Raw genomic sequence first — 12,927 nt, forward strand, 5'->3', positions numbered from 1 at the left:
CCACAACACTTGGTAGCATGCTGTTAGTATACTGCTGATTTTATTTGTGTGGGTCAAGCATCAAAAATTAGGGATCTTCTTCATCATTTAAGTTTATTTTGCAAATAAAAAAGGTAAAAATATACTTTTAGCACTTTGGAAAGGGCTCAGTGCTGTGAGATAGTTAACTTCCTTCTGAGAAAAGAGAAGTACAGACACGCAAAGAAGTGAAACAGAAGGATGGCTGAGAGCAATGGCAAGGGAATAGAGTGTGTCAGTCTTTAAGATACAAACTTACATCATCCAGTACTTCTCCTTTTGGTATATCAAAATGTCTACTTATTAATAGCTTGTACATTTCATAAGGATTGTAGTTCCAGTCACCAGGGACCTCCTGGGAGTCTATTCGTGTGTGTGTTTGTCTGTGTCTTTAAATCCTGCCAGGAGTGCCAGGTGGTGATTTTGTGCTCTGACTATTTTGCCGTGTCGTGCTGTGTGGATAACCTTGCCCAAGCGGGGATTCTCTCCATAAAGGAGGCCTATCTCACTCTCTGCTTTGCTCTCTCTCTCTCTCTCTCTCTTTTTTAATGATACACAACACACATATAACACATTGTAGCTCATCAGCTCTAGCAGCAGGGTGTGTTCTTGTATAATTTATCTGGCGTTTTTTACTGCAAGGGAGCAGTCTGTTTCTCTGTGGGTAAAGATTTGCTGAGCTGCCACCTAACTTAATCAAAAAAAGCACACACGCGACCACAAATTCAGTGCTTACAAAGGTAAATAAAGCATGGAGTAAATATACCTCCAATCTAGCCTGGGATCAAGATCTGCCATCTTGAGTAATGTTTAAAAAAACCTTGTAGAAATTCAGAATGAAGCATTTTTTGGAGGAGCTTTCAGCTTGGAAACACAGGTGTAACCATGTAGAGTAGAGTTTATACAGCTGGCAACACTCATTCGATGAAAATGTGTTTAGTGATTAATATGTTGTTCTGATCTAAGGGGACTGTAGAGCTCTCTGATCATTACTGCGGCATCATTAATACATCATTACCACAGCTCAAACAACCCAAGGGGACAGGGGTAGCTGCAGCAAGTGTGTCTGGATTTGTGGGACAGCTGTGTGTCAGTCATTACTTATTTTCTCAGAAGAGTGATTAAATGAAAATGACCCATTCTTGATATTTCATGCTGCTTCCAGAAATATGCAGGGATCCTATACAAGTGATGAAACTTGGAGAAATAGATACTAAATGTAAAACACTGTTTGGGCTGACTTCCAGCAAGTGTAGATTAAGATCCTCTGGAAAAAATATTATTTTACAAGCACAAACCAAAAGTTTTTCAGCATGTTGCTTTTTCATACCCACAGACATTAAACCAGTTTTGATGTTTGATGCAAAATAAGTCTTTTAAATGTTAAAAAGGATGTTTTGTACCGTGCCTGAGTACTGTCCTCTCCGTCGCTGCTCTGCTTTCATTTTAGCGTCTGTAAAGCCACATTATGTAATAACGGTGCATTATGTAATAACCTTAACCATAGGACTTAGTGTGGGCTCCAAGGTATGCCCTACCCAACTACCTTGCCCTAACCCTAACTGCCTAGTGGCTTAGAAAATGCGGCGTTATTACATGATGGATGGAAAATGCATTACATTATTACATAATGTGGCGTTATTACATAATGCGGCGCTACAGCGTCATTGCTCAGGGTTTTAAAGGCTTTTTATGGCTTTTGAATTTGAAACGTCCAATTTCAGACTTTGTAAGGATCTGCAGGAACCCGGTTTCTAACTCTGCTTGCTGTTGAATGTGCTGTGCTCGGGCATGGTTTTGTTCCCTTGTCCTGTGTAAACATGAATCATGCTGTTCACCCAGATTAGGGCACTGCCACACTACGATGGAAATGACAAGGAGGATTTAGTGAAGAACTACTCTCATGCACCCGTGTATGATAAAAAATGTTTCATATTATCTTGATGACAAAAACACATGTAAAACAGTGAACGTGCAGTACCGTCCTTGTTGTAGAGACAGATTTACTGTGCAGTAAATCACTTCACTACAGCATTTTTGGTGTTTCCTGCAGCCTCGTGTGCATGGAAATTGTATTCAAAATGTTGCCGTCTGAACGTGGAAAAACTTGAATTCGGAAAAAGGAGTAGAACAGTGTCGTGTAAACAAGGCCTGAGGAATTCTTTAAAAAAAGAAATATATATATATATAATATATATATACTTTTTTTAAATTATTGATGAGAAATAACAGAACAGACATGATATTCAAGTAGTAAATGAAAGAAATAATAAAATTAAAAAATAAAATAAAAAATACAAAATACAATGCTGAAAAATAGTAATAAAGACAAAAAATAATAGATAGGATTAGAGATTAAAAAAAAATTGGATGAAATTGGACAAAATTAAACAATGAAAAACACAAAATGCAAGTGGTCAAGAAATTCTTAATTGTTAAACTGCAAACATCTCGTCCCAGGACACTTAGGCTTCATTTCAAGATTGTATTTTTGTGGCACTTGTTTCAATGTTTATTCACAAACAATTCAGATTTTTTTCCCTGTGTCTTCAGGTTCTTGAAAAGTACTAAAAGCTGATAAAATCAAGTTAGCAAAATTTAAGCCTTTTAAAAAGTACGAAAGTCTTGAATAACAGACATTAAGGGTTTTCAATTTTGTCGCTGTTTTTATTTGACGAAAGATAATGTGGTCTAGGTTTTCTGCTTTTGTTTTTGAAATGCAGTTGTAAGCACGAGGGAGATTCTGATGGCTCCCCACCAGATCCAACCACATTTAGCATGCTTGTTTATACTATCAGTGCATCCTTAAAGCTCCACTGTGTCCCTAGCTAGCGAGTTAACTATGCGATTAAATATGTTAGCATGCAAGTAAAAGGCAAATGCAAGTTTTCTGAGAAGTGATTAGAGATAAAGGCTTTGGAGCTGACACTGAGGCATGTTAACATTTAACCGAATTTTCAATGGAGCTTCTGCCTAGTGTTATACCGGCACAGAGTCTGTTAATGTTAGCACTCCTGATATCTCCAAGAAAGCTTTATTTATGTACTGCAACAAACATTATCTGCGTTTTCTTGACTATGTTGTCACATTTTTATATATGTTTGGGGCTTTTATGCCTTAACTCAAAGAGGAGGACAGTGGATCGAGATGGAAACAGGGATGAGAGATAGGGAAGATACATGAGGGAAAGGAGCCACAGGCTAAGTAGGTATTAAATTTGATGTTAGATTTTCTGTATATACCCTGATATTGAAAGTTAAGGTTTATTACTATTTGTTACATAGCTTTATCACCACTATAGATGTTGTTTGGAAGCCCTCTGTTGTACAGGAAACCCTTGCTGACGTTATAATGCTCTGGATTTTCCGAAAAGATCAAAAACTTTCCTCTTCTGCTTATCTTCTTTCCCTTTCTAACTTCCTATGAACCATAACCTCTATTACAGCCACCTTCCTTTTTTCTCCCCTCTTGCTGTTCTTTTCTCTTTTGTTACGCATCACACTCTTGTACAAAAACATTTATTTCTCTGCTGTGGGGCAAACCCAAATCCATGCCCTTACACATAAACAGGGGCTCAGACTAAAAGAGATCGATAGGTGCTCTAAATGAAACCCAATTCCAACCTAGAGGACAGACCCCAAGCTCATACAACACACACACACACACAGACCCTCCAGCTCAGATCAATACTGAGACTGTAGCAGAGTGTATGCTGCATGTTGGGGGAGGGAAGACAAGTAAAGCAGAGGGGAGGGCAAAGGACAGAATAAAATATGGAGTTGAGCAGGTCGGCTACTGCAGCAGCTGCAGCAGGAATGCTCCTGTCATAACTTATCAAGATGTTATAAGGCCATAAAAATACATTTTACTGACTGACAAGAGTTAAAGCTTTACCTTTTATTGTTTATCTCTCTCTACCGTCCTCCCAGTTTCTCTGTATGCCTCTCTCCTTATCCAACATCTGTGTATCAAACAGTCTCTCCCTGCATCTGCTGCCGCTCAGCACGGGTGCCACGCTGGAATTTCAGCTATTTTCCGGTTATGTGTGTGTGTATTTTCGTGTGCCTGAATCTAGGTGTGTGTGTCTGTGGCTGGGCTCCGAGTATGCGGGATGTGAAGGTTGTGCAAGTGTGTGTGCATGTTGATCCCGTGGAGACCCCTGGTATTCCCGCTATTTGGCAGAGCGCGTATGGCATTGGTGGTGGGGGTTAGACGGTTTAACTGTATTGTGTGTGTTTGTGTGTGCCCTGAGGCTGAAAGGCCGATTGGTCACATGGAGAAGCCCTCACAAGTTGCACCCTGATTGAAAGCATAGCCTTATGCTAAATATCAGGCTAGAATCTCCACTAATATGCTGCAGTCTCTTTCAGGACACATTACTACAGCATTATGTTAGATGACATGGGCCTGTGACCACATGTCGCTGCTTTGCATCAGTCATGACTATATCACTCTTTCTGGTCTTCATTTTTCATTATCGAAAGCTTTAAAATTAACCAACACACCAAAGTAGTTTCACATTTAAAAGATTTAAACAGCCATACTGAAGAATTACTAAACAATCACTCAATAAATTCCATGTTGAAAAAGTCTGTACTGCATTTTGTGCTGCGTAGTAAATAAAATGACAAAAGAACACGATTTTGTTACCCCCATTAGTCACTATAATGGCTAAACCAGCTAAAGCTGTTATTACAAGCTCAAGTGAAAACAAGAGTTAACATTTATCTAAAGCAATGAAACATTGTAGTATCCTTTATAACCTGGATAAAAGAGCACATGATAAACTGCTGTTTCATGGCATCCTAAATCTAATAAGTCTGTTTTCTTTCAGCATGCTTTGGTCTCAATTATGATTATATAATGTGCCAGGAAGTGGAACCGAAACTCAATAAGAAGCAGAATGAAAGAGAATCATCACTTGAATTGAACTGAGCCGATAAAATCTCATTATAGGGCTGCTATTACTGAAAATGTCTGCCCGTATCACAGCTATTCTCCTGACTTTTCCCAGCAGGCATTTTTCTGTTTAGATGACATTTTCAAGAGATCTGTAACTACAGTTAAAAAGCCATTCAATGCTGGTTCAAAGAGAATGTTTTTTTTTTTAAAGGCTGTTTAAAGAAGTTTATTAAAAATTTTCTATGTTTGGAACACATTTCATTAGGAAATCTGCTTCTGTCTCAAATTTCATCATACATTTACACAAATTATACACAAATTTCAAGTTTCATACATGACGATGCAGTGATGAGTCCTCAAACCCAGAGGAGTGTCAGCATTTCAGCACATCTAGTTCCACTGTCTCACAGTACATGGGATTTTTGACCAAGTGAATTTTGAAACTATATCATATCTTATAAAGGAGGTTGCTAAAAGTTGCTAAAAGTCAAAGGTTCATTTTTCCCAGTGATTTAATTCAAGAAGTGAAACTTCCATATATTCTAATAAATCATAAATCTTGTACAAACTAAAATATTTCAGTACTTTTTTTGTTTAAATGTTGATGATTATGGCTTATAGCTCACAAAAATAAAAAATATTCACTATGTCAATATTAGAATATCACAAACACCAGTAAAATAACGGATTTATAATACAGACATGATGACCTTCAAGAAAATTCTGCTCATTTATGGACTCAGTAATCGTAACAGCCTTCAGTTCCTCTGTATCGTTGAGTCAGGTGTCTCTCATCTTCCTCTATACATTTCCTTAGAGTTCTCTATGGGGTTCAATCAAACACACTAATACCATGGTCAGCAAACCAGTTTCTGGTAGTTTTGGCTTCACTGTGGGTAGGTACGAAGTCCAGCTGGAGAAGGAATTCAGTGTCTCTGTAAAGTTTCTCAGCAGATGGAAGCATAAGGTGCTCTAAAATCTCCTGGTAGACGGCTGACAAGTGTTGACTCTTGGCTTGATAAAGCACAGTGGACAAACAGCAGCAGATGACATGGCACCTCAAACCATCATTGACTGTGGAAGGCAAAAACACTGGGCTTTAAGCACCTTGGATTCTGTGCTTCTGATCTTCCTCCATACTTGAAATGCAAAATTTAGTTTAATCTGAAAACAGGACTTTTAACTTGTTTTGGGGCCAGTTCTTCCTAATGCCATTTCAGACATTTCCTGAAAATTTCATCAAAATCCGCCTTTAACTTTTTTGAGTTATGTTGCTAACAAACCAACTAACAACAAACCCAGCCGATCACATAACCTCCTTGGCGGAGGTAAAAATGACATAAAGACAAACAGAAGTAACAAGACTTCGAGCTCTAACTGTTCTTCTTTTCCATTGTGAAGCCAGACCTGTTTCTAAATGCAGCTAAAAACAAAATCTTCAAACATCTGGCATATCTACAGCTTGTTGCCTCAAGCTCAGCTATCTCAAGTTTAGTCTCAGCTTCACACGTTCAGTCTGTCCCACTTAAAGAAAACCACCAGCAGTGATGCTCTGGTTAATGCTGTGTGTTTTGATCCTGAATGTAAAGGACCGTTTAGCATTTTCCCTCCACTGTGAGTCACCAGGCAGCACCCGACCCGAAGACAGACCTCGTATCAAGTGTGCACCGTGTGACCTTCAGAGGGCCGGCGACATTTCAATGTTTGCCATGTGATAGCTGAGGGTCAGAGGGATAGTCCGCTGATACTCCACTGGCCGCTGCAGAGCCATCACCATGGTGATCGCTGGTCGACTGAGGGTGACATGTCACATGGGGGGGAAGAGTTGCTTGAGCAAATAGAGGAACCGTGAAGCTGCTTTTGGTTGGACAGAAAATGTTGTGCAAGAGGTGAAGACAGACAAGAAGGAAAAGAGCAGACAGCAGAAAATGGTACAGACACATGATTGCCGGTTAACTTGAGCACAAAACATGACTGGAGTTTTCAAAATAAAACTGTAGGTGGATGCTTTTGTCTTTTCCTTGAAATCATTGTTATAACTCAGTTAGTCATCTGACCATCTGAGCAGTGACAGCCAGTACCAGCATATCACATCACTGTGGATGACTCATCTCATCAGACCATACTTTCCCACACAGACACCTCCCTGCAGACACCACCCCCACTTCATGCCCCTCGGTCAAAGACTTTCTCTGTCTGTCTGACCTTGTGTATGCTTGGGTCACTGTTCTACTTTTTCTGACCTCCATCTGCTTGTGTGTGCATGCTTGTGTGTGTGTTTGTGTGTGTGATGTAAATGCCTTGCAGTTCTTTGCTGTCTCTATCCAGTTAAAGCTGCTCTTAACAACACAAAGACAGTCTTTCATCCACTTACACTCACTCATAATCCATTTTACTCACTAGATCATCCATGGATCATCCATAACACATACTGTACTCACACACTCATTGTGGCTTGTGTTGTGGTTGTGAGCAGGGCATTGAGGGGGTATCTGTGGAGTGGCTCTATGGGCACTTGAAGCAAAGACAAAGAAACAGTATTGAGCTATTAGACTGTTATTGGAATCATTCCAGTCTTTAAATCTTCCTTTTTTCTGTCTTTTTTCACTTCTTTCTCCTTTTATTCCTCGTTCTATGACAGCTGTGCCTGTGGGGGAGTCTTACATCCTCCTGCTGGGTTTTGTACCCTGGCTGAATCCCCTGTTTGGGCTGGCTCGCTGACCCTGTGTGTGTCTGTGTGTCCGCATGTGAGTGTTAGCATAAATCTGTCTGGGCTTTAATCCCGCCTCTCCTCTTTTATCCCAAAGCCTTGTGTCATCTTCCTGAAAAGACAAAAGAGCGTGTTTTTTATTAAGTATGCTTATTTCTGTATTTAAATGAAGTAAGCATCTGGTTCCTTGTGTGTGCACATCTTTCAGCTGGATTAAAAGGGTAGATTAGAAGATGAAAGAGACTTAATGATGGGCATTTATCTAAAAAGATGCTTGAATACATTTTAAGACCCCTCTCTGTGCATGTGTGTTTGTAGGAAGGAGCAGAGTATTTTATCCCCTGTGAACTGCTGGAACCTGCTGCTGCTTCAGGTGAAGAGGGAGAGCCGCGACCACGCCACTCTGTCCGACCTCTACCTCAACAACATCATCCCCCGCTTTGCACAGATCAGCGAGGACACAGGACGCCTCTTTAAGAAGGTAGACACAAACTCAAACGAACAAAAAGGAATGCAAAGTGAAGGAACCTGCTTCTTAGGGTGGATTGGCAACCCCACTGATAATTGTGACTCATGTTTTTGTAAATACGGTCTAATGATATGAACTACTGCTCAATACTCAAAGCTGGTTTCTAAGCAACTGTTTCCAACTCATAATATGAAGTATGTAGCTGTTTAGCCAATCACAGAGCTGTTATTTTCCGCTGACATCCCCCCATGAGTGGGGAGCTCCTACAAAAATATTCCGCTTCATTTTAAGGGTTGCAAGTCCTTTGAATGAGGGGAATCTGACAAATTCTTACCATTTTCTGCTAACAGATTTACAGGTTGATTAACATCTGTAGTGCTGGTAAAATATTAAAAATCTAGACGTACGTGTGACCATTTTTCGAGATTAGCAGCATGCTGAGAGACTTATCAGCAACCATTAAAAAGAGCTGATGTTAGCTTTCTGCCTCTTCCTATGGGTTTTTCGCAAAGGACGCCACACAGCAGCAGAGATAACCCCTTGGGGGGGGGGCAATTAATGACTCCAAACACTACCAAAAAGACCATGCTTTGAGCTTTCTACAACTCTGCCAAGCATTCAAAGTGCAAAGACACAAACATTCTTAATTCCTAAGCTACCTCTGTGTCCCGGAAGTAGAGAAATAATCAGACATAAAATTTAAAAAACAGTTTTAAAAAACTTATGGAGAAATGGCAGTAGGCAGGAATGAAAAAAGCCTCTGTCTAAAGCCTGGACAAGTAGTGTAACAAACACTCATGTATTGGTCTGTTTCCACAGAGCGATCCGGTTTTGTTCAGTACAGTTTTGTCATGGTTTAGCACATTAAACTTTGATCTTACCCATGTTTCCTCAGCTGATGTCTGTTTTAGCAACATCCAGCCTCTCTCATTGTGACAGGAAATCCGTCTCTTTTAAGGGTGCACTCACACTAGGCCATCCATGCCATGCCTAGGCCCACCTCGTCCTTCCTGCCAGGGCTGCAAAGCGTGCTGCACCGAAGCACGGAACAATTGCACTCACACTGGCCAAACATACCTGACTTTAGGCTGAAACGGGCCCAGGCATGGTACGGATGGTCTAGTGTGAGTGCGCCCTTAAAAGAGAGCTGGTTGTTTGGTCCAAAACTGCTCTTCATTTGGTACTAGTTTGGCTTTTTAAATGTGGATTGAATAACAACAAAGGATAGAGGAAGGGAAACTCAAACAGGAGCTTACATAAAAAAGGCAGTTTTGTTGTGAAGGCTTGTTTGAGATTGGCTCACCATCTCTAGGTCACTCACCCCACTAGGTTTAATTGGATTATAGTCTATCACCATTTCAATTAAAGCATGTTTGACAAAATGAGTTTTTTTTATGTTAAAGGGGCTCAGCCAGCCACTTATCTCAGTACAAGATTCCTCTAGACACTTGTCTCCCTCCATCTGGCTAGATGACGCTAGGAGGCCGGCAGAACTGAGTATTTGTGATATTGATCACCTCTATGCCAGGTAAATCTGTTAAACTGTGGTAAAAATCACTTTTTGGATTGTTTTCAGTGTATGTAGAATTTTTCTGATTATAGGTGCATTGCAGCGATCCATTTACAGCTGTTAAGTACTAACTTTCCTCCATTCCTGATAGGCGTCCTCCACTTTCTGACCCAATGGACATTCAGGGTCAGGTGCAAACAACCTTTATAATTCCACCATTACTGAGGAAGTTGCTGAATGTTGGAACAACTGTTTGATAGTGTTGTAAGAAACAGTGAGAAAAGAATATAGACTGTATAAGCATGGATGTAGTTGCAATGATGTCACCCACTTGTTGAGGTTAAGGAGGGATGCCTTGAGCTATATAGCATGTCCTTGCCAGTCAAATCAGCATTCTACTTATTATGCCTAATTATGCGTGACTTTTAATCTGGATACAATCAAAATCAAATTAGGGGTAGACAGATTATCTGCCTGGCCTATTATTGATGCCGATATTCTGGATTTAGCCATTTATCGGAGAATACTGAAAACTGTGTTTGGCATTACATCCAGTACCAAGTATACTCTAAAAAGCTGAGTCCATGTCATGGTTTTTATCCTGTCCTGTCCATCCCTCTCTCCAGCATCTGTTTTCTGTCATGTCTGATTTATTGACTGACAGCGAGTCGGCTGAACCTCGGGGCCATGAGAGTTTATGTTATCTGTGGTTGATACAGAAGCTGAGTCGGGGCATACTCTGATCTCTGCCTTTCTAGTCTGGGGTAAAAGAGATGAGGCAGAGATGGCAAGAAAGAGGACATGTTGAGAAAAAGAAGAGATGTGAGGGTAGAAAGGAGGCAGCATGAGAGAAAAACATCACATTGAAATACAGGCAGAATGCCAGTCATTTTCTTCTCTGATCTTTGTAAGGAGGGTTTTGTATATATGGTTTGTTTAGTGTTAATTCCTTAATTTTCTATTTTTATTTTACTTGTGTATTTTTTTGTTCTGTTCTAGCAGAGAGTTTAAGGGAAAGATCAGGGACTGTAGGGATGTGGACAGGGTGTAAGAAAAGTATGTAGAAAGTGGGGAGTTCTCCCAGGTATAGTTAGTCCACATGTTCAAGTGAAAGTGAAGCAGTCTGTGCCTGGAATGTGACGGCAGAGGCTGCAGATTTAAAACCTGATAGTTTGTCTTTCAGCTTTTCCAATCTAATCTCATGTTGCGTGTACACACAATCTTCTAACAAACAAGAATTCTTTCTCACATTTTTCTCACTCTTTTTTGAGTCATAGGCATTGATTTCCATTTTTATCACACTGGATGTTCTTTGGCACGCAGGCAGCTTGCATCAAGTCTGGGTCATAAACAGTCTACACACATACACACAGAGAGCACTCTTATGGCTAATTAAGAGGATAATTAGTTCATTTATGACATTTCCAGTCAGTGCTAGTAGTGCCAGAGGCGATGAAACACACATACACAAACACACACGCACAGCTCATATTCAAGAAGTCAACGCATTCATCTCAGCGAGAGTGGAAATTCACAAAAAAATATTCTATTATGAGATTTTATCACTGAAATACTACAAGTGCCACTGAGTAAAAGTGCTCTAATTAGTCCACAGTCTTACATTGACCACAGACATCAGAGCCAACGAAGTGCACTAGTTACTCCTTCCTGTTGCGGTGAAGCCGAGCCAGGCAGGCGACCACAGGCAAGATGAGAAAGGCAAAGGTCAAGATCCTCTGTTGATAGATAGGAGGGCTAAACCGTGGCTGATTGCTTTTTGATTGGCTGCAGTCTGGATGGTTGTCACCTGATACGAGACTCCTACAGCACTTTAAAGAGCGAGGCGGGACGAACTCAGTTATCCTGTTACGTCTGTCTTATACTAGGCTACAGTAAATCTCTCCCTCTGACAACGCCTTCCTCCCTCTGCAGCTCTCACCTCTCTACTGCTGACCCTACCTCTCTGTAATTCTCCCTAATAGAGCAATAAACATGATGTCTGTTTCCCCTTTTTTACTGTGGCTTTAAAGCATGTTTTGCTACCTTGATTTTTTCTCAGTTCTTCACATTTACTAGGAGGAAGGGAAATAACAGGGGAAGTCACAAGATGATACAATGATCAGCAAAATGATGACAGTATCACTATACAGCTTCAATAATGGGAATATTGTAGGTTTAATGTATCAAATCACTGCAATTTGGTGTCTGTGTCCGCTCTTTTCAGGTTTTATACTCTATTCTTTTTTTTTACATCTGCCAACATTGAGCTGTCTTCGTCCTCTTCTTCTTTTTTTAATTTGTGGTCTTAATTTTTGTCTTCTCCTTGTTCTTCTTTTTCTTTGTCTTCTTCTTCTGCTAAACGTTTATCTGCTTCCTCTTGGGCCTATACGTAGCTGTTGACACATTCACCCTCTTTAAGTGCTAACACATTCAATTGATCCATAGTAGCATGAATCTGAATATGAGGGCGCAACAGCTATATGCTATAAAGGAGGAGGCTGGGGTGGAGGAGGTTAAGCTTTGCTAGCAGCAGCGTGGTGCATCAGCATTAATGCAAGTAGGAAATACTGAGAAGGGCGTCATAATTAAAAGGAACCCATGTGTTAAGAGAAAGAGCTGTGATTGGCTGTGGGAGCTGGGAGGTGATAATTGGGATCAGCTGGCTGTCAGCTGATCAGGGCTGGACGTATGACTTCTGTGTCCTGCTTGAACAAACTCAAAGCTTCATATTGTTGTATCAGTATTTCATATTGCCCCCAATGTAATATGTTTTTAAGCTGTAAAAAACTCATTTATAAAAATTACTGTTTCTTTTTTTTTTTTTAATTTATTTTTGGGCATGTTTGTGCCTTTATTAGATAGAGGGGGACAGTGGATAGAGTTGGAAACAGGGTCAAGAGTGGGGAAGAGACATGCGGTAAATGGCCCCAGGCAGGACTCGAACCTGGGCCGCCCGCGTACACGGGGAGCGCCTTTAACCACTAGGTCACCTGCTCCCCCCCAAAAATTACTGTTTTTTAACACATTTATTACCCCTTTAAGATCCAAATGTTCTAAACAAATAGACTAGGCATCCTGCATCACACAAGTCAGGACAACAATATATATCCAGATTGATATTTTATTCCACACCTATCTATTCCAGCTCTTAAACATCAACCTTTCTCCCATCACCTTTTTAACTATATTACTTATCTCTGCCCCCTCACAACACCCCAATCCTTTTCATTTTTCCTCCTCCTGTTGAAGACAGATGCTCAACATGCGTTAAAAAAAATCTGTTATTACTTTTATGCTGCATTCCTGGACTTTTTTTCA

At 40.4% G+C, this 12,927-nt stretch overlaps 1 protein-coding gene across 3 annotated transcripts in view; it reads left to right on the forward strand.

Moving 5' to 3' along the window:
• srgap2 (SLIT-ROBO Rho GTPase activating protein 2) overlaps positions 1–12,927 on the forward strand; it is an 86,950-nt gene that overhangs the window by 45,537 nt on the left and 28,486 nt on the right. For all 3 annotated transcript variants that reach the window (XM_041781622.1, XM_041781639.1, XM_041781631.1), the window contains exon 3: positions 7,949–8,111. In XM_041781622.1, the coding sequence (XP_041637556.1) occupies positions 7,949–8,111 (163 nt within the window). The remainder of the gene's footprint in view (positions 1–7,948; positions 8,112–12,927) is intronic.

The sequence above is a fragment of the Cheilinus undulatus genome, linkage group 3 (assembly GCF_018320785.1).
Source record: "Cheilinus undulatus linkage group 3, ASM1832078v1, whole genome shotgun sequence".
Lineage (NCBI taxonomy): Eukaryota > Metazoa > Chordata > Actinopteri > Labriformes > Labridae > Cheilinus > Cheilinus undulatus.